The 27,449-nt window shown below is 33.2% G+C and overlaps 1 protein-coding gene across 1 annotated transcript in view; it reads right to left on the reverse strand.

The window, feature by feature from the left end:
* Window positions 1-27,145, reverse strand: part of LOC118185686 (uncharacterized) — a 92,583-nt gene extending 65,438 nt beyond the window's left edge. The window contains exon 1 of the mRNA XM_035355575.2: window positions 27,013-27,145. Within this exon, the coding sequence (XP_035211466.1) occupies window positions 27,013-27,073 (61 nt within the window). The 5' untranslated portion in view covers window positions 27,074-27,145. The remainder of the gene's footprint in view (window positions 1-27,012) is intronic.
* Window positions 27,146-27,449: the final 304 nt, after the last annotated feature.

Raw genomic sequence — 27,449 nt, forward strand, 5'->3', positions numbered from 1 at the left:
GTTCCATTCATATATGCATAAAAAATTTAAGGATTAAATCTAGTTTAAATTACTGAATTAAAAGTCAAATATATTATTGCAAGTAAATGAAATAGATTGTTGCAATTGTAAACAGTCGATAAGATCTACATGACGAACAGGCTTGTGTAAGGTTGCTTATGCCTTAGTCGCCAGTATTTTCTCCCACGCCAGCGGTACCCCATTTAGTATGCGCAGTAAGCGAAATTCGTTAACATTGATCTCCTCAATGTGCGGTTTGCCATTAAGCATTCCGGGAAAGGCATGGATGTTTGTAAATGTATAGTGTCGGTGCGGCATGGCGGCACTCTAAACATGCGGGGAGTCCTCTCGTGTGATTTGGTGGAAGGTGAAAGGGGAGGAAGACCCTCGGACCCATCCCCCCTCCATCAAAATTGGGGGCGGAACTGAGCTAAATCGCACTGTCACCGGAATGGTGCTCAAGGCTGTTGCCAACAGCAGGCGTAATCTAGCGCTCCTTGCCAGGAGGAATTTCATGGGCTTGGGCTAACTACGTCAGGCAAGTGAGCGTAAGCAACAGCAACAAATAATAAATAGTGGAAAACAGTATTAACTCCACACTTCTTTGATTTGTTTTGGCACGGATATAAACAGATCGCCTTAGATTTTAAATGGGTCCTTATATTAATCGAACAGGTCTGAAGACATTCCTTCCACTGTTTTTTTCACATAGAAGATGGAAAGAATTTGCATTTGTTATTAATAAACGGATATTTATGGTTCGCATAAGCGGATAATTATTTGAATGACAGTAATAAATTCAATAACAGGTTGCAAAAAAGCTTCTGTTATTTCTCATTAGCAAAACGGATGCTTCTAGCGTCATCCATGAGCAAAATGACCTTGAATTTCACCCAAAGGCAAATCAATCGAATGAAGACACACGAACTTCTCCATCCGGGTATTATCATCCACAATAAACACGAAAAGCAAATTACATCATTTCGCATTTTTCGGTTATTAATAAAACAAAGAAAACTACGATTAAATGTTATTAACCCGTTTTAAAATACACGAACTGTCACCACATGTAAATGTTGACCATAATAATCTTAACCCACATCAAGTGTGTTGCAAAACGACCTTGCCTAACAACGCACTTGAAAGTGGCCGAACTCTCTTTAACCCCCAGCAATCGCGAAAGGCAGATGGACCTTTCGGTTGCATCGTGAAACAAGTTTCAGACCGTGAAAGGCTGAGGCAGAAAAATGTCCCTCCGTGTTGATGACCTGGGTTAGATTCTCTTGAGCAGGTGACCATTGACTTTTTTTTCCCGCTGACGTTGTTTTTCGTCTTTATTTTGTTCGTTTGGAACCACTGTTTTTATCTCTGTTCAGGAATTATGCCAAAAAAACAACATTTTCACGATGTCATGTTTATCTCTGGTAGATATCTTTGATGTGCCATCACAATAATGAGGTTGGAATGATAAAGATGAAATATCAGTGATAAATAAATAAAGTTTTATACGCGATGAATACAGCAATTCACTAATGCATAGTCAATTTTAAATATGGTGGCATCAAATATTGTAAAACCTCAACGACTGAAAATGTTTGTTATTGACAATAACTGCCAGTTTATTTTTCCACTCATGCTGAAATGAGTAATTTTATGATTGACTGGCTGTTCCTGAATTAAAACATTTTATACTTGCTAATTTCAACCGGAAAACATAAGACTTGACTAGGACCGCTCTCGGAGAATTAACTGTGGTAGTTTTTTAAGACAAAAAGTGTTGAAACAATTTATATGTCTTAATAATGCTAAAAGTGTCATGAAGACAAAAGTGTACTTATTAACAGTTTTCCATAAATTTCAATAACACGGTAAAGTTTTCATTCAAGTAGAATGGCCAGAATGCTATCAAAGCAATTGATACTTAACTTTAAATTTAATACGTCAGTGAAATGTCGCTTGGTCATTACTTTTGATAAAGCTCTATTTTAATGTTAATTGCAGCAAAGCTATTTCTTGAAACAGGAAAAGAAACAAGAATTCTAGTCTGCAAATTAATAGTATAACTACAGCGTTAGTAAAATAAATGATAATAGGGATGTTTTTATTTTCATAATTCCCATTTTCAATTAAGCGTCTTCTTTTACACAATTTTAGACACGACAGGACCGGATAATTTCGCCACACAGGTATAAACCGGCCACACAAAGTCTACAAACTCCGCCCAGCTTTTGATGGAGATCATTCTCAGGGACAGATGCGATGGTATTCCACCCTTCTTTCCTAACAATCAAACCACTTGCGAGGACTTCTGGTTTGCTAGTATTTTAAGTGCATCCATGCCGCACGTATATTATACACTTAAAACAGTCTTCTCCGGGATTCGAGCCCGGATCCAGCAATACTGCAGACATCATAAACTGATCAGGGCAGTCAGTTTAAAGTAGTATTCTGGCAATAAATCTCGGTGTTAATATGTCAGCCAAACACACGTTTAAACCATTTAAAAAATATATGACATTTGAAAATGCACGGCACTTGAAAATGGGATATAATAATTAAATTCTCAATTACTAGAGAATGGAAACAAATTATTTATATCAGCAGCTTATAATCGTATTATAAACTTGATAATATAGTACAATAAAATACGTACCGTAATGTCTCGCATATTTGTCCTCCTCGTGTATTTTTCTCTCACCATTTTCCGCATAACATTTAGGAACTTCTAATTCATGGTAAAAATGTATCCACAGACATCTTGTATGTACGAAAAGCTGTATTAAAATTTATAATTATAACTTGTAATGGAATTGCCGAGTTCTCCTATGCATGATTTTATGCTAATGTGGTTATCATAAGCTCCGTGATTTGAATCCTGGTGAGGGTACAGTTGATCCACGTTTTCTGGCTTTGAAAATCCCAACAGTCTCTATAAACTGACGCTCTGGAATACAGTGCTATTACCACGTTTACCCATTATGTGCTTTTAATGTGCTTCATTTAAGTCTTCCCCCTCCGAAATGGTGTACATTGCAAAATTGTTTTTCTTATTTTCGAGAGGTAAATTAGTAGATTTTAACACATAAAATTAGTAAGGAATAGAATATGGTAATAAAATCGTACTTAAAACAAGCATTTTTTTAACAAGGAAATGTCTTATGTTGTTATACATCTTAGCTATGATTATTCCATACACGTGTTGGAAATTCAGCTAATTATAATAGATTCGTTTCTCTAAATGATATCCAAAAAATACCCGCCAAAAACAATACTTTTGACCTGAAACTTTAATTATCATTTCCTTACTTCTTATGTTTCCAAATTCTCATTTGTTACCTCAGTTGGATTCCATATCTCCAGTAGGGAACAACAACTTGCACATTTCAGAATGCAGCAGAACCAGAGTTTTAATTGCTATTTACGAAACAGGTCCCATCAAACAAACAAGAAAAAGTTTTGCATATATTTTCTCACTTCTCTAAAAAGAACCCATTAAAGGCTTGGCAAAGGAGGTAAAAAAAAAAAAAAAAAAAAAAAAAAACAAGAAATACTACAGATGAAGCTTTCAGCTTGCATTCTCGCATGTCATTCCTTGTCGACGAAGACAAAGGAAATTAAACCTTACGTTCAGTAAGAAAAAGATTACAAGAGCCCTCACTTCCGATGCAAGCTAAACGCAGGCGAATTATCTGATGAAATGATGTCAAGGACCTTTCAGATGCTGGCAAGAGACAGGTATGAGGCTTGCTGCCAAACATAATCAGTCTTAGTGATGCAAATGATGAGGAAATAACTCAATCATAAGGTAAATGAGGGAGTTGAAGAATGCAAAATTGTAATGCTGATTCTATAGGTCATGCTGAAAATGTTATACAACAGAAACTCCAAATATCCAGAATAAAAGGAACAGAGCTCATCTTTTATCCGGATAACTGGATTCCTTTTCTCTCTAAGAGAAATGCATATTTACCGCAGTGAAATAAAGTGAATTTTATGGCTCCATTCGTATTTCTATAACAAAACAGCTTGTAAGGATTATGTTAATTTTATTAACAGTTTAATTTTGAGTTAAATTTCTTTCCTGTCAAATTCTTAACTTCAGCTTACTACTTCCGGCTAGAACGTAATTTTGGAATCACGTCTGAATACATAAGAGGAGCGGTATTTAACCTCGAAGTCTGAATACATAAGAGGAGCGGTATTTAACTTGCTGAGTTAGAGAGAATCAGAGTTTCTGATTAGCGCGCGTCCACCTTTTTGGCTACTCTCTCTCAAAGCTGTTATTACGCTCCGCCGTACTCAGGCCCTTGATAGCTTCGCAGTCACCTCGTGTTTAAGGGGCCAACTCCATTAAAATATTGATAGCTTTTGGCTATATCTTTTTAGTTTAAATTAGTTTTAATTTACTTCTTAGCCTCTTAAGTTCAAGCCCAAGTGTCGGCTTTTATTGTACACTCCAAGACGGAGTTCTGTTAAATCTTATTTGAATAATAAAGGGTTATTAACCCTTCCATCTTTTGTTTATTGTCACACGAGCTAAAGCGATTATTCGCTTATCAGTTCTTAAGATTCTTCACGCTCAACTGTAACGTAGCATTTACAAGTGGGGAACTCTACAACCTTTTCAACACAAAACATATTGCAAGCAATAACAATTTCGTCAGGATGAATAAGGAAACTTTTGTTAATATATCGGAATACAAAATCTATTTTTGTTCTAAAAAAGTAAAAGACAGCAGGCCTAAAAAAATTAGTCACCAGACTATTACGAAGGAATTCTTGGAAAATAGTATTTTGGCAACTAAAAATATGTTATTACTTCTCAGATGCCAACGCCTCTGAAAAAGATTCCAAAGACAACCAGTGATTTTGCTTTCATATAAAGGTAGCTATCTTTGAGAATATAACAATCTTTAATGTTCGGTATCAAAATTTATACATATTCTCAGATATATCATTAGTCACTCTCAGACACAATTGTCTACAGAAGAGGTGTCATCATGAGATATTTCAGTTTATCACGGAAATAGACACATTGCTACAGCATGTGTCCCCAAGGAACAGAGTTCACTTGCATATTAAATATAACAGATTTGAAAGAAACACAACTATCTTGAAAACGGGAAAACTCTCTGTCCATTTCGTATCCTGTTTACAGAGAGAGAGATAGAGATTCATTGAAAATATTTGCGAACGTTCAGCTTTCTATTTTCCAAATCTTTTCAATCTGCAGTATTTTCCAAAGTGACCTATTTAAAACTCTATAGATTATTGAATTTTTTTATTACATTTTCAGAGTATAAAATGCAGTTGGTGAAGAAACTGAAGAGGGACGATGCACTAAAATCCGGGGCATCTAGTCATTTTAGTATAAATTTATTTATTAAAAAAAAATCCCGAATGCGTACGTAACCGCTTACTTAACCACCACTGTAAAAGGCCAGTTGTATTCACTGTGTTAAGGTACTACGACAATAATATGGAAGAGATACTTCTCAGAGTAATGAGCTTGAAAGATGCGTGTAAGTTGCCATTACGTTCGATAAAAACAATAGGTATTGTAATTGATAAAGTATGAGCAATTAACTATTCATTCAAGCACGAATTAATTACGGGTGTTAGACAAAATAATAAGCTAACTGGGCACTTCGCTAGCTTCATATTAGAAATATAACCTGTTTGTCTACTTTTCGTGAAAGGCAGGAGCTAATTGCATACTTATTCAATTAAAAATCACAGTTCAGGCAAGGATATGTGCTTAGTACAGTTTCGTTTTCATTCGTTTCATCCCCAGCTCGAAATCTTGCCGTTTCTACCGCTGCCTGCCCCCCTCCGATTCCCTCTTTTAAGTTTCATCCCCTCTTCGAAAACTCACTTTACGATAAAACGAACATCCATTTTCGTCAATAAAAAGGGTTTAGACGCGTTGACCCTTACTACTAGGACCTGAATTATCTTTTAATCTAGTTAGGTTTTTGTTATATAGTGTCCATTTTTTGAAATTTTACATACTTCTAAAGCAATAGAATCACAGTTCCACTGCTTTGAAAGAAAAGAAAAATGTAACAAATGTATAATTAATATTAAATAGTAATATTAATTATACATTTATCATCTAATGTTCCCTGTCTGCACAAAAGAACCTCTTAACAACGACGTTTGGAAAAGTGGATGAATCTGGGAAAATTCAACCTTCCTTCGATAGCGTACTGATGAGAAGGATGGGTAAGAGCAACAGATGAAACGTGAATGATTTTGCCAGTAGAGTTAGCTGGTGAGGAAGTTAAAGAATAGCAGCATATGAAACGGCTCGATTTTGACCACAAGATAAAACGAAAAATCCCAGATGCTAATAATACTCTCCAAAAATATATAATTAGAAATGCTTTATCTTAAAACTTCAAACTAAGTAAATCTTTTGAAATTAAACTACGAAAATAATGCAAAAATCCTCCAACACCCTTGTATTACTCAACAATTATTCTTTTTGTCTTGTGATATTTTAAATCTGTAAGAAGTTTTGTACAAAGCTCTTAAAATGAAACACTATAAATTATTTCTGCAGTTCGCACTATGTTTTAAATGGATTCAAATGTTTAAAATGCATGTTTATATTAAATTAGAGGACCTTTTTTACATTAAGTATTAACTATGAACACTAATGTTTGAGCTTAGATAGTGTTCCTTACGTTCGCTACGTTTTTGACAATGCTACACCTGAAGTTAATTTCATTTTAGCCGCCCAGACGGTATAATGGTTAGGGTAGCTTACTGTGGAACCAAAGGGATCCGGTTTCGAATCCGGCAGATGACATGGATGTTTGTTAAATGTATAGTGTCTTTGCGCCATGGGCCAACGACAGACGCAATCTTGCTCTCCTTGCCACGATGAATTTCGCGGGCTTGTTCTGATATTACTGTCAGACAAGTCAGATAAGTCACAACAACAACAGTTTAATTTCATATTTAATAATTTAAAAGTGATTGTCAGCAATATGTTGAATAGCAAAATATTCGCCTACAGGTCTGTTTATTTATTCAATTTGAAAACACTGATCCTGTGAGATTTGAGACCCGTGATCCTTCCTTTTTTTTTTGCAGAAAATATTCGAATGTAATTTGATTGTATTGATCGCAGAAAATTCAGTTTTTTTTTTTTTTTCCTCAATTTTCCTTTCCACTCTTTCATTTTATTCTAATATCATTTTATTCATTTTATTCATTTAGTCTCGCTATAGATGTTTACTACATTAGATGCTAATAAATTGGAAATATGATAGTCTAGTTATTTTCTTATTTAAAACAAACTTTCTAACTAAGGTAATTTCAAAACACTAAGTATAATTCTTAGCATAATATTTAGTTATCCTATTTTGAATTTGCTTAATTGGCTGTTTTTTTTTCTTAAATCTAAATTGAAAATTAATTTTGGGAAATTAAAGTTAGCTCTTACTTTTCACTTTTGTAAGTTTTTAGATTTCCACAGACTACGCAATTTTGCCTTTTCTGTAATTATGATTTTTTTCAATTGTTTTATTTTTAGTAAATTGTGGATTTTACCTCTTTTCTATTCCAAGTTACTAATTTTTCAAATTAAAAAACGAATTAGATTTCTTCACCTCGTTTCAAAATTTTAACCTTGTGATTTTCTTTTGTTATTATTCTTTTTAATGAGTTATTTATTTTGATAAGATTACCTAAGACAAACTCATAAACTGACTTTATGCATGAATATTTATAAACTATCTTGCATGATCAAGTGCTGTTACATTTATACAGAAAATTTCGCAGTTCTGCTCGAGTAAGCTCACTTTTACTATAGTTCTCCAGTACAATAATTCATTCAGAATATTTTGAGGAATTTTATTTTAAAGAAATTTGCGAAAAAGCTTCTATGGATAAATATCAACCAGCTAATTTTAATTAGCAAATCACCGATAATTCATTATGATAATTATGATTCAGTTCCCCACAAAGCATTTAGATCTACTCATTTGAGATCATAGTAGATTGACAGTATGCTTGACAATTTCTATTTCACAAAGTAAACTTACAATGCACTTTTTGCAAGAAAGAGCAAAGGAAACATCTTCCTGTTCTACGCTTCAGGACTTCAGATGAATATTCAAAAGTTAAAACAAACTTGTATTTTTGTAATAAGAAACACGCGATCAAAAGTAACAGTTGAAATGTGGAGACATTAGGTATTTTTTGGGAAGCAGGCAAGATGAAAAATGAGTAATGCCTTCGCCGGGAATCGAACCACGGACCTATGGAATACGCGCCCAGCGTGCAGACCACCACACCACAAAGGCACGCTAAGAAGGCGGGAGAAATACTTTATAGAATTTTTGATAACCAAGAATATTTCCTTGAAAACAAACATCACACATAAATTAAGAAATTTAAATAAAAGATAATAACTCAGTGATGAACAATACATTCTATTTATAGATACTGTAGCATGTAGATTGACATAATACTTATTATTATAAATATTTTGGTACGTGGGTTGACAATTATCATGTATTAGGTTATAATTAATCAGCTAAGAAATGACTAGTTTTTACAGATATGTGAGTTAGAAACATCTGTTTCAACAAAACACGAACTTTGCCCACCCCTCTCTCTTTTAGTGAAAATAATAATATGTGTGGTAAAAAACGTAATAAAAACATATCCAAGTGCTTGATAGATGGGCGTGAAGCCTCGCATTATAAAAATAATTGTGCCGATCTTTATAACTAGGGATTATCACCTGCAAAGTTACAAATCATGTGGACTTTTCATGACCATACTAAATGAATATCATCTCTGATTTGAAAAGTGACCATATTTTTCTAAATTGCTTTTATTCAAAAAAAAAGGGGGGCTCAATTTGTAAAAAAAAATCCTGTCCCAAAGTTTATTAGTGAAATAATTTGTGCGCTTATTTTTTATACTGAAACAACGTATTAATCCATCGATGAACACTAATAATTCATTCGACCGAGTAACGATTTGGCTGCACCAATGTTTTCCTGATTTTCGTAACGTAAAGACATATTCCCTTTAGCAATCGTGTGCTTTATTACCATTATCAACACTAGCAAGAAAGCCAATCTTCCCACACCAAAAAGAACTTTATTGCAAGAGCAGTTTAAATATATTACCAAGGGGCTCCTATTCTTTTTTAAATGCTTACAATTTGAAGTCATTTTTTCTGAATATTTCTTTAGCTTGTACATAATTATCACCATAGTTGTTGATATTCAGCGAGATGTGCAACATAAACTAGCATAAACTACGCCTTTTCTTCAAAACGTCGCATTAATTGTAATTATGGCGCAAAAGAATAAAATTATCGCCTGGCAAAGAAGATGCTTGTTGCTGTTTTCGATCTTATTATCGGTCATGTCACGTAAAAATCAAAACAACGTAGAAGCGGCGACAGGCAGAAACGGAGTAGCTTAAACTTAAAATAAAATGTGAGGAAAGAAAATAGGGTGAAAAAAAGAAGCTTCTCCGACCTTGGCATTCCCAACCCTTTGGAAATGTTTTCCTTTTTCTCTAGTTAGATCTAAGAGAGCGGGTGCTTCTTTCTCTAAGGACGGAGTGAAGTATTTATGATAGATAGAAGATAACGCTTTAATTTATAAGGGAAGAAGCTTTCCCTAGCCCATTTTGGATTTAACGAATTGACGAAGGATAGTATATCAAGTTCCCACTCTTCCTATGGCGGTTCATTTTGAACACACTCACTTTGCTTTCACGAACATTCCCATTTCATAATACCAGTAAAATTACCAGTAACTTCAACGCACGTTCGTAATGTTTTGCTACATTTATTAAAAATAAATAACTAAAATATTTTTAAAATAACAAACACATGGCTCCCCAAAATATCGAGAACTGTACTGTGATTTTGACTTCCGAAACGTCATTCCAAAATCTTTGGATTGTTATGTTACGTTATCCTAATATGCATAGCAAGCGATGCCATTATATGAAACACAACATTTTTACTTAACCTATCTGTAATTATGTCCCGACGAGGGCATTGCATTTTTTCATGTTTCATCAGAAAAAAAAAAAAAAAAAAAAAAAAAAAACACTATTGACTCTACAGTTTCACTAGAAGTCAAAATTAATTTAAACATTGTTCTTTCTTCCTTTTGATTCACGTCGCATAAATTTGCTTAGACCAGAAGGTTATAAAAATTAAAATCATGCGAAACGAATGTTTAAAAGGCAGTATAGGCTAACTGCAACTCATCCCTTGCGTAATGAAAAACCCCATATGGTGACCATTAGTACTAGCGCCAGTTTGAAAGAGTTTTTCGGAGTCCGTATCGGTTCCCACTATGTAAAAATATAATACGTCCTTTTGGTAAATATAATACCTTGGTAAATATAATACTTCCTTTTACAGTAACAGTTAAAGGTAAAACCCAGATGTCTTGTTTAAGAGAGGATTTTTCATACTAGTAAATTTTTAGGTAGGTCGCCTAAGCTACTGTCGAAAAGAATTCAAATATGTATTTTTTACAACATATGTAAACGGTACACTTTGAAACGCATTTTAATTTATGATGAATTCAAGTTATAATTTCCTAAAAGATGCTTCTGACACACACCTTATGTTACATAATGGCTGGATTTTGCTATCGTAAACAAAGTAGGCAGTACATAACAAATGCACAGGTGAAAACTCTAATTACCAAACTATTTATAAAATATAAAACATTTCTTAGATTGTTAACTGTTGAACATGTTCATCCCGAATTAGAAATTACGATTCATAATCGAACAAAAAGTAAAGGCTAATAGGGGAATAATCCCCTCTACCATATACCTCTCATAAAGTGAGTTTGTACTGGAAATGAGGCAGCTTTATGAGTTATTGTGGAGTCGATTTCACTTCTTCATCAACACTGCTTTGTGTGATAAAGAAGTGCTTTGCTAAATGTTCTGTGAGAAGGAAAACGATTTGCAGTTACCTTCCAAGGGTATCCTAGACATGCTTTATATCATTTAGGTTTCTGATGATCTGGCTGGTCATTTCATGCGGTTAATATCCTCATTTTTCAGAAAATCATTTACCAGATAAACCTATGCGGATGAGTGTCGAGGCTCATAAAAATAAACTGAGGGCTAACAGTACCTCTGAAAAGGCAAATATAGGATTCTAAGATGTCTTCTCTATACCTCGCAGCAATCGACAGCCTCGGCCAAAGACATGTAGATCTGTGCATCCGTCCATCATGATGCCTGCCCCAACCTTCAAATCTTCGATAGTCCCTTTCTCGTATGGTGGAGAACAGGTAGCGTGTCACCGATTGTCTCAAGATGAAGGAACGTTCGAGATTCAATGTTTAAGGTTCGTGTTCAGTATCGATGTTCTCGACACCATGCTAAACGGGCTCTCGCGTACGCAGATGTATACAAATTGCAAACAGATGAAGATATCAGAACACCTTGTGCATCTTTTCAAGGACGCTCTCAGTTCATTTTTATGAACGACAACGCTTGTTCCCATCGAACTAATATAGTGGATAACGTTTTGGAAAGTTGAGCTATTAACCGAATGGAATAGCCAGCTGGATCCTCAATCTGAAACCATATATAACATGGGCTATATATAGAACGCCCTTTGAAAGGGAATGCAACTCGCCTTACCTTCCCTAAAGCCTTTACGACACAAAACAGAGTTGCTACAGTAGTGGGACCGACTGGCACAGGAATTCATAAACTGTCTCTACTGTGAAGTCATACGAGAGCTGTATAATAGTTAAAAAGGATATTAGCGTCATTTTTTATTCGATATAGAGATATCACACCATATTAGCGTCATTTATTATTCGATCTTGCAACCTCCGTTTTAGACTTCCCTCCACCAGAGAACCTTATACACGATCATGCATGACTATTGTACGGTATACAATATATATTGTATCAAATAACGTCCATACCAAATTTCTGTCCATCGGTTCTGAAAATAATAGACCAAATGTAAGACTTCTCTTAATTTAATACCAGTGTGTATATATCACCTTTTATTTAAATAGTGTTGAAAATAATAATCTTTCCCATTTCCAAATTTTCACCTCCAATATTGAGTTTCTTAGAAATTTTAGATTTTAAAATATGCCAAAATATTTTCATTTCGACTTCATTTTATTACTTACGTCCAGAATTAATCTCGAATTTTAGTAAAAAATTCTTCATTTCTGTAATATAATATTTTTGAAAGCATCAGCTTCGAAAATGGTTTTAGCAAAGCAGATCTCACCAAAATTAATGACTCGCTTCCAATAAAAACCTTGCAAGTTCTGGAACAAAACTGTCGACGCTAATCTTGATTTTCTCTTGGCTCTTCTAATATGTTTCAGCGTAAATTCCAGCGTAAAACGTGAATTTTAAATAACATCAGGAGGATTTGAAAGGCCACCTCAAAGCATATCTTTCTTTCTATTTCCGGTGGGATATTTTTGACGTGACACGTCATTTTCAAAAATATCTCCCCGGAAGTAACAGGAATTTACGTCAAAGATATTAGCCATGTTAAAACTTTTATATAAAGAGCGTTATTTGTAGTGATTTTACGGGAACTTGATATCGTTGCATGATTGGTGTGACCTAAAATGTAGGCGCTGCACAGAAAAATATAAAATTTATTCACAACTTCCACTTCTAAAACTATTACAACTAGAAACATAACAGAACCAGGAAATTACTTATTATTTTAGCTAGTAAAATCCAAGATGATGGCTCCAGGTTAAGAAGGGCTCCAAGTCTGCATTTCTCACCGTATGCATTAAAGAATACATTCGGAATGCTAGCTTAATACACATATGAACCGGGGCAGATATAGAGAAGATTACAAATTCATCTATTAGATGAAATTTATAACAATTATTTGAAATATTCTTTTATAATAATAAATTTTAAAACGTTATATACAAATACGCGACTGCACATTCGAGTGCTGAATTTTATATCATAATACGATCGTCCTCAGAACAATGATAATATCCACTAAACAATAATAATACGAAGGTGAATTGTTGTATTCGATTTTATAGACCTCAGTCTGCAGTCCTTTTCTATATCTGTAACAATACAAAAGGCCTGCAAACTTCATATCTGAGAATATTATGAAAAACTGAAACTCTGCCAGAAAAAGTCTGTCGACGCTCGTCACATCTGTCATTCATATAATATTACCGAGATTAGCTTCTAAATTCTATGGTGAAAATATAATAACTTATTTTAATCGTCATAAGTCTAGTTTCTCCGTAATAAGGCATATTAAATAAATGAATTTGTAAACATTTTATGATTAATATTTTCTTCCGAAAATTTGTCTTAGAGTTAATTGAGTTAATTTTAATGACATTCTAACGTTTCTAAGATTTTTACTTCATTGTAAAAAGTAAAGAAAGTATTGTAATCGCGAAAATTTTCGGGCATCATATTTAAGGGAAAATATCCATTTTGTCCATTATCGAATGCAATTTAACGATACTTTTGCATGACATCTCTACGTAAGGACAGAAGACTCATTTTTCCCAAAACGGGCTGCAAAAAGGATTTAAAATGGATTCAGGAGAGATTTTTTCCGTGACGTCTGTACGTACGTAAGTATTTATCTCCCATAACTCAAAAACGAGTAGCCTCATAACGTTGAAATTTCGTATATACAACTGCTACAACTTGTAGTTGTGCACCTCCTATTTTAGTTGCAACGGCCCCACCAAAATTATATAAATATATACCCAGTTTGTTACTCGGCTTCGTGAGTTCAGTTTTTTTATTTTTATATGTTGGTAAACTGTTCATTTTTTGCTTTAAAAATGATTGAACTATGTTGTTCTTATCTTCCGGTTAAGGTTTTTATGCCTTTAGTTAATCTGCATGCAATAGTTGTAGAATTATCAACAATTTAAAGTTGTTTAAGTGTGGCTAAGCCTTTTTTTTTTTTTTTTTTAACTATAGCTACTAAATTTGTTTACATTTGAAACTTAGCAGAATAGTGAATGAAGTCAGTTTCTGCACCTTCAGAGTCTTTTTGTCGATTGGGACCAAAAGTTACTCTCAGTTTTGAGCAACGAAAAATCTGCCTTCTCGCTGGCTGAATTGCTTGTTTTTGTGTAGTAATTTTAATTATAAATTTTTTTAATTGTTTTAACTATATTTGGCATTTTATCTTCTTTCTATATTTTTAAATTTTTAATGAAGATATTTTGAGGTCTGAAGTATATTTTGAGGTTAAGTTTAATGGAATGCAGCAAAATATGCGTATTATTTAATATTCCATGCAAGGAAGTCATGTGTTGTCCATATAAGATTTTTTATTAATAATAGAGAGTTGATCATACGTTTCAAATCGTTTAATGTGATTAATATATCATAGATTGATACTTTTCAGCGAAAATACAATACCAACGAAATTATTTAAATCACTGAAGTTCTAAATTTAATCACTTTTATTTTTCTAAAAGTCTTAATTTTGGCAGACGCATTAAATGTTAAATGAGTTGAAAACGTAAAGTCAAACTAATTAAAACTGTATGATCTACGGGATCAGGGAATGATGGCAAACATTTTTAAAGAAGGCAATTTGGAAATGAAATATAACGAAATACTCGAAGAAATATCTTTCTTACTGACGACTGCATAACATACAGATTTTTCTGAAGCTCATTGAAATTCTGCGCCTCTTCACCTACTACTTCGGCCATAATCCAAACATGTAGTCAAAAATTATTAGAATAATGAAAGCATACACCTCAACGCTAAAATCCGTTTTAAAATCTAAGATCTTGTTGCATATAAAAGAAAACTAAACTTTTTAATATGCTGCATCTGCTGAACACATCTGGAAACTATTATGATCATTGTGAAGGAAAAAACAACGAGAATTAATGGTTTATTCATGAAGCTATCTCAGATAAGATAGTAAAGGACATAATAAACATTCCACTCTTTCAAACTGAAAGTAGGAAAATGATCTTCAAATAACGCAAACTATGAATTTTCTGAATTGAAAATTAGACGGATAATTGACAAAGCAGTTCCAGTATCAACAATGATTACATGCATTTATTAGTTTTGTTCAAATACATTCAAGCACAAGCATAACATTTCTAAAAATGACATCAAATCTGTATGGAAGAGAAACGATCCAAAATGATAAATAGCTAAAATAATAGCAGATAAATTTACGAGGAATAAATTCTCCGAAAGTACTGACATGAGGGCACTCCGGCTGCATCATCGTATATATATTTCCACTCTGATACCTGGCTCGGTGAGCTCAGTTTTTATTCACTTTATATATTGGTTAATTGTGCATTTTTTTGTTTAAAAGTGATTGAATTACGTGGTTTTTATATTTCGGTTAAGGTTTTTATGCCTTTAGATAATCTGCATGCAATTGTTGTAGAATTATCAATAGTTTAAAACTTTAAGTGGTTAGTTAAGCCTAACGAAACACCATTTGTTTACATTTGAAACTCAGTAGAATAGTGAATTAAGTCAATTTCTGCACCTTCCAGGTCTTTCTGCCGAATGGGACCAAAAATAAACTTTCAGTTTTGTGCACCGAAAAATCTGCCCTCTTGCCGAAATGCTTGCGTAGAAACTCTATTTTTAATTGTAAAAATTGTTTTTTTAAACTGTTTTAACCATATTTGGTGTTTTATGTTTTTCTGTATTTTACAATTTTTAATGAGGATGTTTTGAGATTTTATGTATTTTTGCTTTGTCGCTAAGTGAAAACTGAATTAATTGAATGAGAGATATATATTTAATGAAATCCGGGAAAGTAAGTTTAAATGAAATGGAGCAAAAATATGTATAATTTAATAGGCCATACAAGGAAGTCCACGTGTGTGTACATCAGTAAATGTGGACACCACGTGACTTTTTTAAATAAGTAAATCGTTCTGCTGTGCAAATAAAATATTTTGAATCAATGTCGGGATGAATAATGTTAAAGAATCAATCCCGAATAAAAGTTCAGATTACACTTTTCCTAATAAAAAATGCATAATTTGGTGCACTGTAATATTTTACTAATCCAAGTGTAATTGTATAATAACATTCTATAACTGAAGTTATATATTTCTTCAGTGAAGAAGAAATGCTTTGTAACTTACACTTATCACCTATAAGTACAATAGATTTTTTATGATGAAATTTAGAATCTTGAAGATAATGACCATTTTGGCATGCAAAGTTGAGCTGGATGACGACCAAGTTCAAGTGCGAATTGCCAAGGCAAACTCTCAGAAAGATACTTGAAAGAAAGCAAACACACTGTGAAAGAATCTATCGCAAACAAGCGGGTAATCTTAAAATACAAGATGTAGCTGCTTCCATTTACCTACCCGAAATAGAATACTAAATTCGAGACAGAAATTTTAAAGGTGATTAAACTTGTAATCTAACTGCAAGCCATTGACAAAAGCTAATAGCATTTCTTTACTGAAGACGAAATGATGTCAAACACACTCATTTGCTTTCAATAATGGATAAATATTCATTTAAGCAAACTTTGGTTACATATACGTACAATTGCAATTTTCAGAATAAGCGAATTATTTACTAAATGAAATAAGGCATTAGTCACTGGCAATTCGTCTCGAGTTCAGTTTTCGGCTTTTGAATCGATTGCTAAATGGGTTTTAGGTTATTCTCTTTCTTACGTTATAATGTAAATATGAGCCAACGTCACTAAATTGTCATAATGTGCATTTTCCCAGGAAAAATTAGTATTAAGAAACGACAAATTTAATTACATTCCCAAGCCTTTCATTTCAATGAAAACATAACAAGATGTATGTTTTTGGAAGTTTAATTTTCGTTCTGTTAAAAAAGGAAAAGTACAGGGTCTAGTAGCGGCCGAGTGATAACTTCATTAAACACTGGTATCATCGCCCGGGCGAAAGAGCTCGGCGAAAGAGCTGGCTTGCATGAACTTTTTTTGTGGCTTGTTCCTTGAGTAAAGTAATTAAAAAGCAATATTTCTTAGAAAGACTACCAACAAGTGTATTCGTTTTCTTTGACATGTAGCCTTGTATGCTTTCCGGTATTAAACAAACAAAAAAAATTAACAAAAGGTATGATGTTTTAGCAGCATACATTTTGATTCAAAGTACAGTTACAAGACTGATGTTTATATTTATGATTATGTTTCTTGTACGCAATTTATTTGCCGCTTTTATCATTATTATTATTGAGCTGTTTAGGCTGATCATCATGAGTACTGACAAATAGATTTTAGTGAAAAATGTCATTAGACGATGAAAGAAGGTAAATTTATAAGTTTATTTTTGCATTACTTTTGCATATAAGAATAAAAAAACTGAGTTTACGGAGCCGAGTAACAGAGTGGGTATATTGGGGTGTAGTGGCCGAAACCGCTACACAAACCCTGGGTTGTAATAGAGGGTTGAAATGAACTTCAAACTCAGGTTCTAACAATAAAATGAACTTTAATAAGATAAAAACAATAACAGTTGCATATCTTGACAGTATACGACTTCGATATATTTAGTCCCGTAATTTCAGAATCTTGTTAACAGAAAAAATACTTAATCGCAAATACATGATGAGGTTTTTGCATTACAGATTTTCGTCCTCGACCTTCAGAAATACTTTATGAAAAGTTGGAAAGACTCTCAACAACTGTTGAGCTCCTTAAATTATGCGTCATATACATCAAACAAAATTCTGATCCTAAAACAATGGCACTAAATATATACTCCAAGCTATTTTAAAAGATACAAATATAGCTTTAACAAAGGTAACTGATGTTATTATTATAAAAGTAGGAATATATTTTAGCTCTTGAAAGCAACAAAGCACGTGTAGCATTACTTTTATTCAGCGTTGCAAAGAACGTACTAGTGGATAAAGTTCAGGTTTACTGTTACTTCATTAATTACAAAAATACCACATTAAAAATACTATATCTTTCAGAAGTCACGTTTTCTTAGCAGTGACATTTATCACAGATGATTCTGCCGTCATTTTAAATGCCGCTTAAACAGAAAAATAGTTACGCGCATTTAAACTAAATATAGTTCTTAGAGCCTTAAATCCCATTTCTCAGTGTCAGGCAGAATTATACGAACCCGTCACGAGTGTAAGGATGTCCCAATTAATTAGTGAAACTGCATATTACGCATTACGTGAAGCCATTACAAAAAGGCAAGAATTTCAACCAGTTTTTTAAACAGAAATTAATGTGATATCTCTGTAGATGCGATATTTTATTTGTATATATTTAAGATCACAGCCGGATTTAGACTTGATAAAGCCCTAAGCTATTTGAGATGTGGGGCCCTTTATAAGTCTATTATACTACATTTTAATACTATATTTATAAAATATTTTAATTGTTTAGGCCCTAAGATATAGCTTGTGTAACTTATACGTAAATCCTGCACCGTTTAAGATCCACTTATGTGAGAGTACATTTCTCTTTATCAAATGAAAACAGATTAGAAACTTGGATTGGCGAATGGAATCACATAATTAGGAATCGAATCACAATAAAAGCACGAACTTTCAACAGTTCAACAGTTCAAACAAAATTAAGCAAAACACAAAAACGGTAAATTTTCTTTACCTGCAACAGTTAATTTTTGTCTCAGAAAATGTCAGTCTGGAGCCCCTCCCCCCGCCAATATTGCACCTATTTGTCACTGATGCACCTATTCGTGTCTTGGAAACAAATACTGTTAATATTACAGGAGATCCTAAATATAATATAATATAACATAAGATTCTAACTTTTAGTAGTCCATCTAATTCATATTAAATCGGAACTATTATCAACCAGCAGTAAAAATGTGATACTATATCCTTCTAATGAGAAATAAAATAACTTTGTTATTCTTAATCTAAACTTAGAATTATCTTGCTCTTCTCAAGCTTACCCATGTCTCTCTAACATGTAATCCATCGCCTCCGTTTCTTTCCAAGTGTATTTTCAGTGTATTAGTTAATTACGCTAAAAGATCGCCTGTAAGTTCACGTTTTATATCATTGGAAAAAAAATAGCTTGAAGCATTCATCATCATCATCATCATCATCATATTCTATGTCCCAAATTTTAACTCTATTGTTACACGCAACAATGCTTTCTATTGACGTAACCACTGATAAACTAAATTAAACTCATCAGCAAATTCCAGTTGAAATATATGCTAAACTGGATAGCTGATAAGACTGCCACAGGAAACGTGGTTTAATATGGAATATGGCAAAGTACATAAAGGCTAGCAGGAAACAACCAGGCCAGGTAATTTAAATATTTCCTAATTAGTGTATAAGGTATTTCTCCCGCCTTCTTAGCATGCCTTCGTGGTATAATGGTCAGCACGCTCGGTGCGTATTCGAGAGGTCCATGGTTCAAGTCCCGGCGAGGGCATTGTTCATTTTTCATGTCTTCTGCTTCCAAAAATATCCCAATGACTGTACAAGTGTTTTCCAATTTAATTTTATCACCAAATACTCTCGACTTCGACAGCAAATCTCTGAACCCTCCAGCAAATAGTTTTGTTCCTCGTAAGTAAATGAAATTTTTAAAATACAAATAATAGTTTTAAGGAATTTAAATCTGCATTTTATTTTGTGCATTTAAAATCATATAAAAATGAAATGAAAAGTATGAAAACATGTAACATTAAAAATATTAACAATATCTAACTTTTAAATATGTAGTTGTTTTTAAATTGTCAAACCGTTCAAAATATGATCCGAATTCAATATTTTATATCTTCTGTAATTACTATTTGTCAAACGAATATGAAAAAATACACTTTTTTCATAAGTATGTACTGCTAAAAGACTATAAAGCATGAAATTCGTTTTGCCTATATTAGCACACATTTTATTAAACGAATTTTTATTAACGAATTTTAAATATAGTTCTTAGAGCCTTAAATCCCATTTCTCAGTGTCAGGCAGAATTATACGAACCCGTCACGAGTGTAAGGATGTCCCAATTAATTAGTGAAACTGCATATTACGCATTACGTGAAGCCATTACAAAAAGGCAAGAATTTCAACCAGTTTTTTAAACAGAAATTAATGTGATATCTCTGTAGATGCGATATTTTATTTGTATATATTTAAGATCACAGCCGGATTTTGACTTGATAAAGCCCTAAGCTATTTGAAATGTGGGGCCCTTTATAAGTCTATTATACTACATTTTAATACTATATTTATAAAATATTTTAATTGTTTAGGCCCTAAGATATAGCTTGTGTAACTTATACGTAAATCCTGCACCGTTTAAGATCCACTTATGTGAGAGTACATTTCTCTTTATCAAATGAAAACAGATTAGAAACTTGGATTGGCGAATGGAATCACATAATTAGGAATCGAATCACAATAAAAGCACGAACTTTCAACAGTTCAACAGTTCAAACAAAATTAAACAAAACACAAAAACGGTAAATTTTCTTTACCTGCAACAGTTAATTTTTGTCTCAGAAAATGTCAGTCTGGAGCCCCTCCCCCCCGCCAATATTGCACCTATTTGTAATTTATTTAAAATTCGTTTAAATACAAGTGCGAAATTTTTCCATTATAAATGCTTATCTTGTGAAACAACATTACAGATTCCCAGAATGACTCCATTGAAGGCTTATATTGTTCATTTAAATTTAAAACTGATTTAGGTCTCTTTCTTCAAAGACCCACTAGTAGTAGATCTGTGAAAGCAGGTACTGGTATAAGAAGGCAGGGCACTAGTACCGATATAGTCCACCGCACTAGCTATGCAGCCCCGATTTTGATGGAAAGCACCCCGCGACGCTCCGAAAAGGGTCTTTAACCCCTTCTCTTCTACCGCCAAACCACTCGACAGAACTTTCGGCTTGCTAATATTTTGAATGCTCCCATACCACAATAACACTCTGCATTTACAAACATCTATACCTTCTTCGGGATTCGAACCTGGGATCATCGGTAGCAATGAAAACTAACAAAACTAACTAGGAATTGTATACGGGTTCAAACCTCTGAAAATGGTTTGGCTTGTACACTGACTACCAATAAGTATTTGGACACCTGTGATAGAAAAGAAAAACTAACTTTATTCAAAATCAATAGTTGGTAGAGCCTCCACGAGAGGAAGAAAATACCACTAGCTGGTACAGCGTGGACCCTCCAAGGCATACTTTCCACAAGTCTTTGTATGACAGCTAGTGGTATTTTCTTCCACTCGGCTTGGAGAAGACATAGAAGTTCCTTCACCGATTTTGCACGGGTTTTGCACGCACCCCTGAATTCGGCGATGCAACTCGTCCCATAGGTTCTCGATAGGGTTCAGGTCTGGACTCTGGGCAGGCCAGTCCATTCGATGAACTCTATTAGCACCATACCAAGCCTTGGTTGACGTTCAAACATGACAACTGGCATTGTCGTCCTAAAGTAACAGGGGTCCAACCCGTAAAACTGCCACATCGTAGGAAGCATATTGTCATCCAAAATAGTGCACATTGTCATCCAAAATAGTGCAGTAGGCATCGGAGTTGAGCTTACCATGAATGGGGACCAAGGGTTCCAGCCCATACCAGGAGAAACATCCCCAGACCATAATTCCTCCTCCGCCGAACTTGACTGTTGGCACAATGCATTCTGGCAGGAGACGTTCTCCAGGTAGACGCCAGACCCAGACCCTGCCATCTGAACGGTAAAGGGTCCTTGATTCGTCACTCCAAAGAACCTGTTTCCACTGATCTACGGTCCAATTTCGATGTGCTTTGCACCACATTACCCGAGCAGCGTGGTTGGACTTTGTGATCAAAGGCTTATATGGGCAGCAGCACGACCATGAAAACCAAGCAGATGTGCTTCCTTACGGGTGGTATTCATTGAAACAATACTCCCGGATGCCTGTTGAAACTCCTCGCGGTTCAGGGCTATCGGTTGAGTGCGGTTCTTCCGAATTTCTCTGGACAGCACTCGTCGGTCTCTATCTCCCAATTTCTTTGGTCTGCTGACTCGGGACACATTCCGACAATCACCGCTCACCTTCCACTTCTTAATCACATAGGCCACTGTCGATTTTGGGTACTTCAGATCGCTAGATATGTCCCTTAAGGATCGACCACATTTGTGACACCCGATAATTATACCTTTCTCGAAATCACAGAGCTCCGAACTGCGAGGCATCTTGCATGCGACTAAAGCCGATGCTCTTTCCTACACGATATATACCGGCGGAGTCCGTGACGTACCTTAGGACCGCAGATATCGTCATTTGCATAGGTGTCCAAATACTTATTTGTAATAAGTGTATAAATGCTTTTGTGACTTTCTTCACGCGTAACGTAAACTCGTTTTCCTTAGAAAGTCCTCAACGAATTCATCTAGGCATGTAACTCTCGTGTACTTTCTGTCTTCAAATAAGCAATCAAACAAATTCTCTTCTGCAAAAAGCAAAACGACTTTCTCAGCCTATTAGCGAATTATTCGACTTGTAATAAGCATCATTACGGGATGTCATAATAATACATTATAATACAATAATTCTACCTATAATTTTTATGTAGATAGAATTTCTAACCTCAATTTCCACACATCTGAAAAAAAAAATAACATTCTTTAAACATGTGTTTAAATCTTTTTTTTCATGCAGGTGAATATTCCCACACAGTGTGACCATATCTAATACGTTATACATATATATTGTTTTAATACGTTTACGAACATATTTAAAATTGTTTTTCTTTCTAATAAGATTATTGTTCGCAACAATAAAAACACGAGCATTAAGCATACGAGTTTAATAATTTTCTATTTTCACTCCTCCGCATTACATGCAGTAATAACACAAAAATGACTTTTAGGCCAAAGGGAAGCCAAGAAGAGCTATTAATTTTGTTTCGTCATTTTGCGCTGATTCACTATAAACGGCGAATCATTTTTTAAATTGTTGTCACCAAATATTAGAGCCCTGTATTAAAGAAATTAAATAATGAAGAATCTGCATAAATGTATGTATCATTCTTACATTGTGATAAAACAACGGTATCTAGAGCCATCAAATTTTGAATAACGTATCTTTCCACCCGAATATGGGCTTCTAGAAGCCCAAATTTGGAATTTGGAATTTGTTTTATTATTAGCCCAAAAGGGCTATTATCGTTTTGGCATTTTGCGTCGAATCACTAGCAACGGCGTATCGCTTTTCAAATTGTTGCCACCAAATCTTATCGTCCTGTATTATATTTAAAGAAATTAAATAAGGAAGAATCTGCATGAATGTACTTAAGTTTCTCGCATTGTGATAAAACCACGGTACCTAGAGCCATCAAATTTTGAATAACGTAATCCTCCAAGGGCATTTGGAAGCCGAAATTTGTTTTATTATCGATTACATGTTTTGTAACTACTTTAACTTATTTTTCTCTTTTTCTTCTCTCTCTCACTATTTACGAATTTTCTAGCTCTCTGTACGCTATATTCATATTCATGGAATCCAACTGGCACTAATTAATGAAAATATATTCTTTATTGTTTAGGCGCTTCATGTGTGTTGTGAGATAACTATGACACTGAAAACAAATGAAAAAAATCTTTAAACAACAGCACGTTTCTTGATGTATAGCGAAATTTAGACTTGTTATGAAAATACGTTTTGTGACATGCCAGGGTATGCAAAGAACCGGCTGTTTAAAATATTTCAGACTTTAAATTTGAGATATGCGAATTTCAATTAATCACTCAGTGTATGTCAATCTGGTATAAATTATCTAATATTATTGAAGGAAATAATTATGAAGTTTGGAGAAAGGTGCTGATAGAGAATGACAAATTTTAAAGACTTAAAAGTCCTGAAAATAATAATCGTTCAACAACAACACATCATAGAATATTTTGAAAAGTGACAATAAATAAGTATGAAGCAACAAATGAACTATAAACTCCTTTTGATAAGTGAGCTGTTCCTGACAAATTAAAAATTGAAACGTTCTACAGATTTTGCTAGTTCTAATGAATTACTTAATTTTGCGAGAAAATAATGAATGTACAAAGAGAGAACAAACAATTTTAGTGTTTATATTGTGAATATAAAAACATTTTTATATGTGAACAGAATACAAAACACTGAAAATATAATGTTACCTTATTTTAAACACTGAAATGAGGCTAAAACTGCATGGTAAATTAATCAACCTGTTAAGTAATTGAGCTATATTTGGGACTTTCCGTTATGATGATTGACAGCTACGCTTATGATCTCACAGATGACTAAAATGAGGCGTCCTGCTTGTGTTAATTTAGAGGTTTTGCAATGAGTTCATCTATAACTTTTAAAATAGTGCATAAAGTAAAAACAAAGGAAATCAAATTTTAGAACTTTCCTTTCCTTTTTTTCCCAGATTTAGTATATTTTTTCTGCATAAATTATATGGTTCCAAATATTTTTATGAAGTGGATACTTTGTTTTTGTCTCTACTAAACTAAAAAGTTTTTTTCCTACCCTTTCAACTCTGATCACTACTTTTTATGCATGTAGCGTTTTTCATATCTATTCTTACTCATTAATTTTTTTTTCTTTGTTACTCATACTCATTTCAAAATAAAGTTTTTATTTTCCGTACATTTAACCGATATCTTTATTTAAGTAAAATCTTTTCCTTTCTACTCCTATTTCGTTTTCAGTTCCTCTGTTGTTTTCTTCAGTATTTTTATATAAGTACAGATTTCATATTGTACTCATACTCATTTGAATGAAATATTTTTTTCTCTTTCGATACTTTAATGTATGTAAAATGTTTATAATTTTTAGTTACACTTATCTGAAAAACGGCTTGTTCCTTAATAGATATTTTTACATAGGTAATATGTTTCCATTTCTGCTTTTACGTATTAATCCTTTGTCTCTTTTAGAATAAACATAGAAACTATTGGAGCAGCAAAACGTTTTCATCACAGGGAACAAAATTTCATAAAAAAATCTAAATTTCTTTTATTACGTCTAAAAAAAGGAAAGCTTTCGTGAAACGCAAGGAAAAAAAAAGAAAGGGTCTATGGTTTGAGGTCAATAAACTATGTCACAAGACTTTTGTTTCTTAGAGCATCGTTTTCAAAAGATAGTTGGAACAAAACGAAGATTATTATAAATTCTTACGTAAAGCTTTTGACACTCAAAAGGAAAACAAAGGAATTCAATATAGTTTCATACACATGCTATGCTAAATGTACACATAAAATAAATTTTGATGTTTTTCCGGTGCTTTCATTTTCCTCCTTTAAATTAGACGATACATTTTTTTAACCTAGGTCGGAGAAGAAGGTCACGGGACACTGAAGCCTATCTGCATTCATTCGAACTCTTTTATTAAGAGTATCCAGTTCTATGCGCATTTGCATTAATCATATTGAAAGTCATCACAACACAAACGGAAATAAGTAAACATATTTTTACACTTGAATTTGAAAATGAATGCATAATTCTGAAGAGAAACATTGCATTTAAATTAATATACAACTTACGTTTTTGAGAAGCGATACTTTAAAAATCACCGACAGTGATTAAATGAACTAATTTAATAAAGTCATCAAAATACTGCATTATTATAATAATAATTTTGAATTAGTGTATAAAAAGAAAAACTTATTAAAGTTTTATTGCTGTTACTCAGCTGTTATTAATATAATTTTTTAATTTTAATTTTAAATTGTCACAAACGGTTCGTGTTTTCCACTTGATAAAAATTATTCTGTTATGTAAACAATAACGTGAATACTTAGACGGTCAATCACAGAAGTTGACGATTTCAACTTTCTTATGAAAATGGTCACCTTAGAGACGTAATGTGCAACACCGTTATAAGTTTATGTTCTAAAAAACGCTCGTCACTCTAAAAAACGCTTAAATTAGAGCGAAAGAAAAATTCCGTCAATGAAATTAAAGAATGCATATTTATTCTTTCTACTTAAGATTATATACAGTCAGGAAAGGATAAAACGATTGATATCTGTAAACGATTGTATCTAGATACATATCTAGTACTGTAAAGCATATCTTTCGTGCAAATATTGTATTGTATAATATTTGAAGTATATCTTTTCAGCAAATAAATCAATAATTTATGATTATATAAAGCGAAACATATATCCGAGCTGGAAATTATAACACTATATATTAACTTTTCTTTTTAACTTTATATCCTTGAATTTTGTTTTCGATAAAAATTACAGAAACATAGAATTTTAAGAGCACTGTCTAAGTTGCAAAGCTAATAAGGCAATGGAAGAGTTTATTACGCTTAGTAAAATGTAAAATATAAAGGATAAATCAAATACTACCTAGTATCCCATATTCTAAAAGTTCACATGATTTTAATGTTTAATAGTTTCTTATTTTAGAGTAACTAAATTTTAAAAACTTTTGTGTTTTGAATCTGAATGTACAGACCAATACACCCCTTTCACCACTACTAGAGGGTCATTCCCCCTTCCTTTTCCAAGGAAAAAAAAACTACATAGATAAATTCCTTTAAATTGACATAATTTTTTAACTTGCATTATAAAGTAAACAACAAAAAGCTTAGAAAATGTTGACAAATATCAGAATTTGAATATTGAATTGAAAATTTGAATATATCAAGTTGTATTTTATATTCATTAACTATAACTGAATATTTAACAAATAAATAAAAGGAGGACCAAAATCTTCCCTGAAGCTATGAAATTCTCCCCAAGGGGTAATTTCCCCTGGTTGAGAGCCCCTGTATAGACTATGTCATTTATATCATAATTATCAGGTTTTAATAAGTAATTATCAGAAAAATAATTTAAAAACCTGTAAAACATGCAATTAGTATTACATAAATTCCATAAAAATCTTGCATTACCAGAATATGGGCAGTTCAGTTGTAGCTAAAAAGGTCAGAATATGTAACTAAATTGTCAACTGTGATTAGAATTCTCATTGTACAAATTTAAACCTTTTGGCTTAGCTTTTAAAGGTACAAAGAAAATCGTACTTACCTTTGTATCCAGCGTCACATTTGCTTAGACTAAAGATGAAGAAGATAATCCAAAGCATCATCTTGTTACGCTCTTACTCACTTCCTTTAGCACGTGTTACTGGCTGACTGAACCGCGGGAGCTAAACTTCTGCGTTCAAGGGTTGCTAGTTTTTCTTTTCTCGCCAATGAGAAGGAGGTCGGCGTTAAAAGTGGAAATGTCGCTCAAAGCTTATTGCCTTGGCGAAATGTACATTTTTTCCTTCATCAAAACATCCCATGACTACAGATTGAATCTCGCATTATAATAAAATAAAGGTTAGAATTTTAGACGCTACTGTTACAAGCTATTAATAAAGCAAAATGACTTTTATTATTCATTTTGTTTTATTAATTACATTTCTGAAAGAATATAAAAATTATGTAAACTTGGATTTGCATTTTAATAAGTTAGCACAC

The sequence above is a fragment of the Stegodyphus dumicola genome, chromosome 2 (genome assembly GCF_044657685.1).
Source record: "Stegodyphus dumicola isolate Sdum_Otavi_A_Nest chromosome 2, ASM4465768v1".
Lineage (NCBI taxonomy): Eukaryota > Metazoa > Arthropoda > Arachnida > Araneae > Eresidae > Stegodyphus > Stegodyphus dumicola.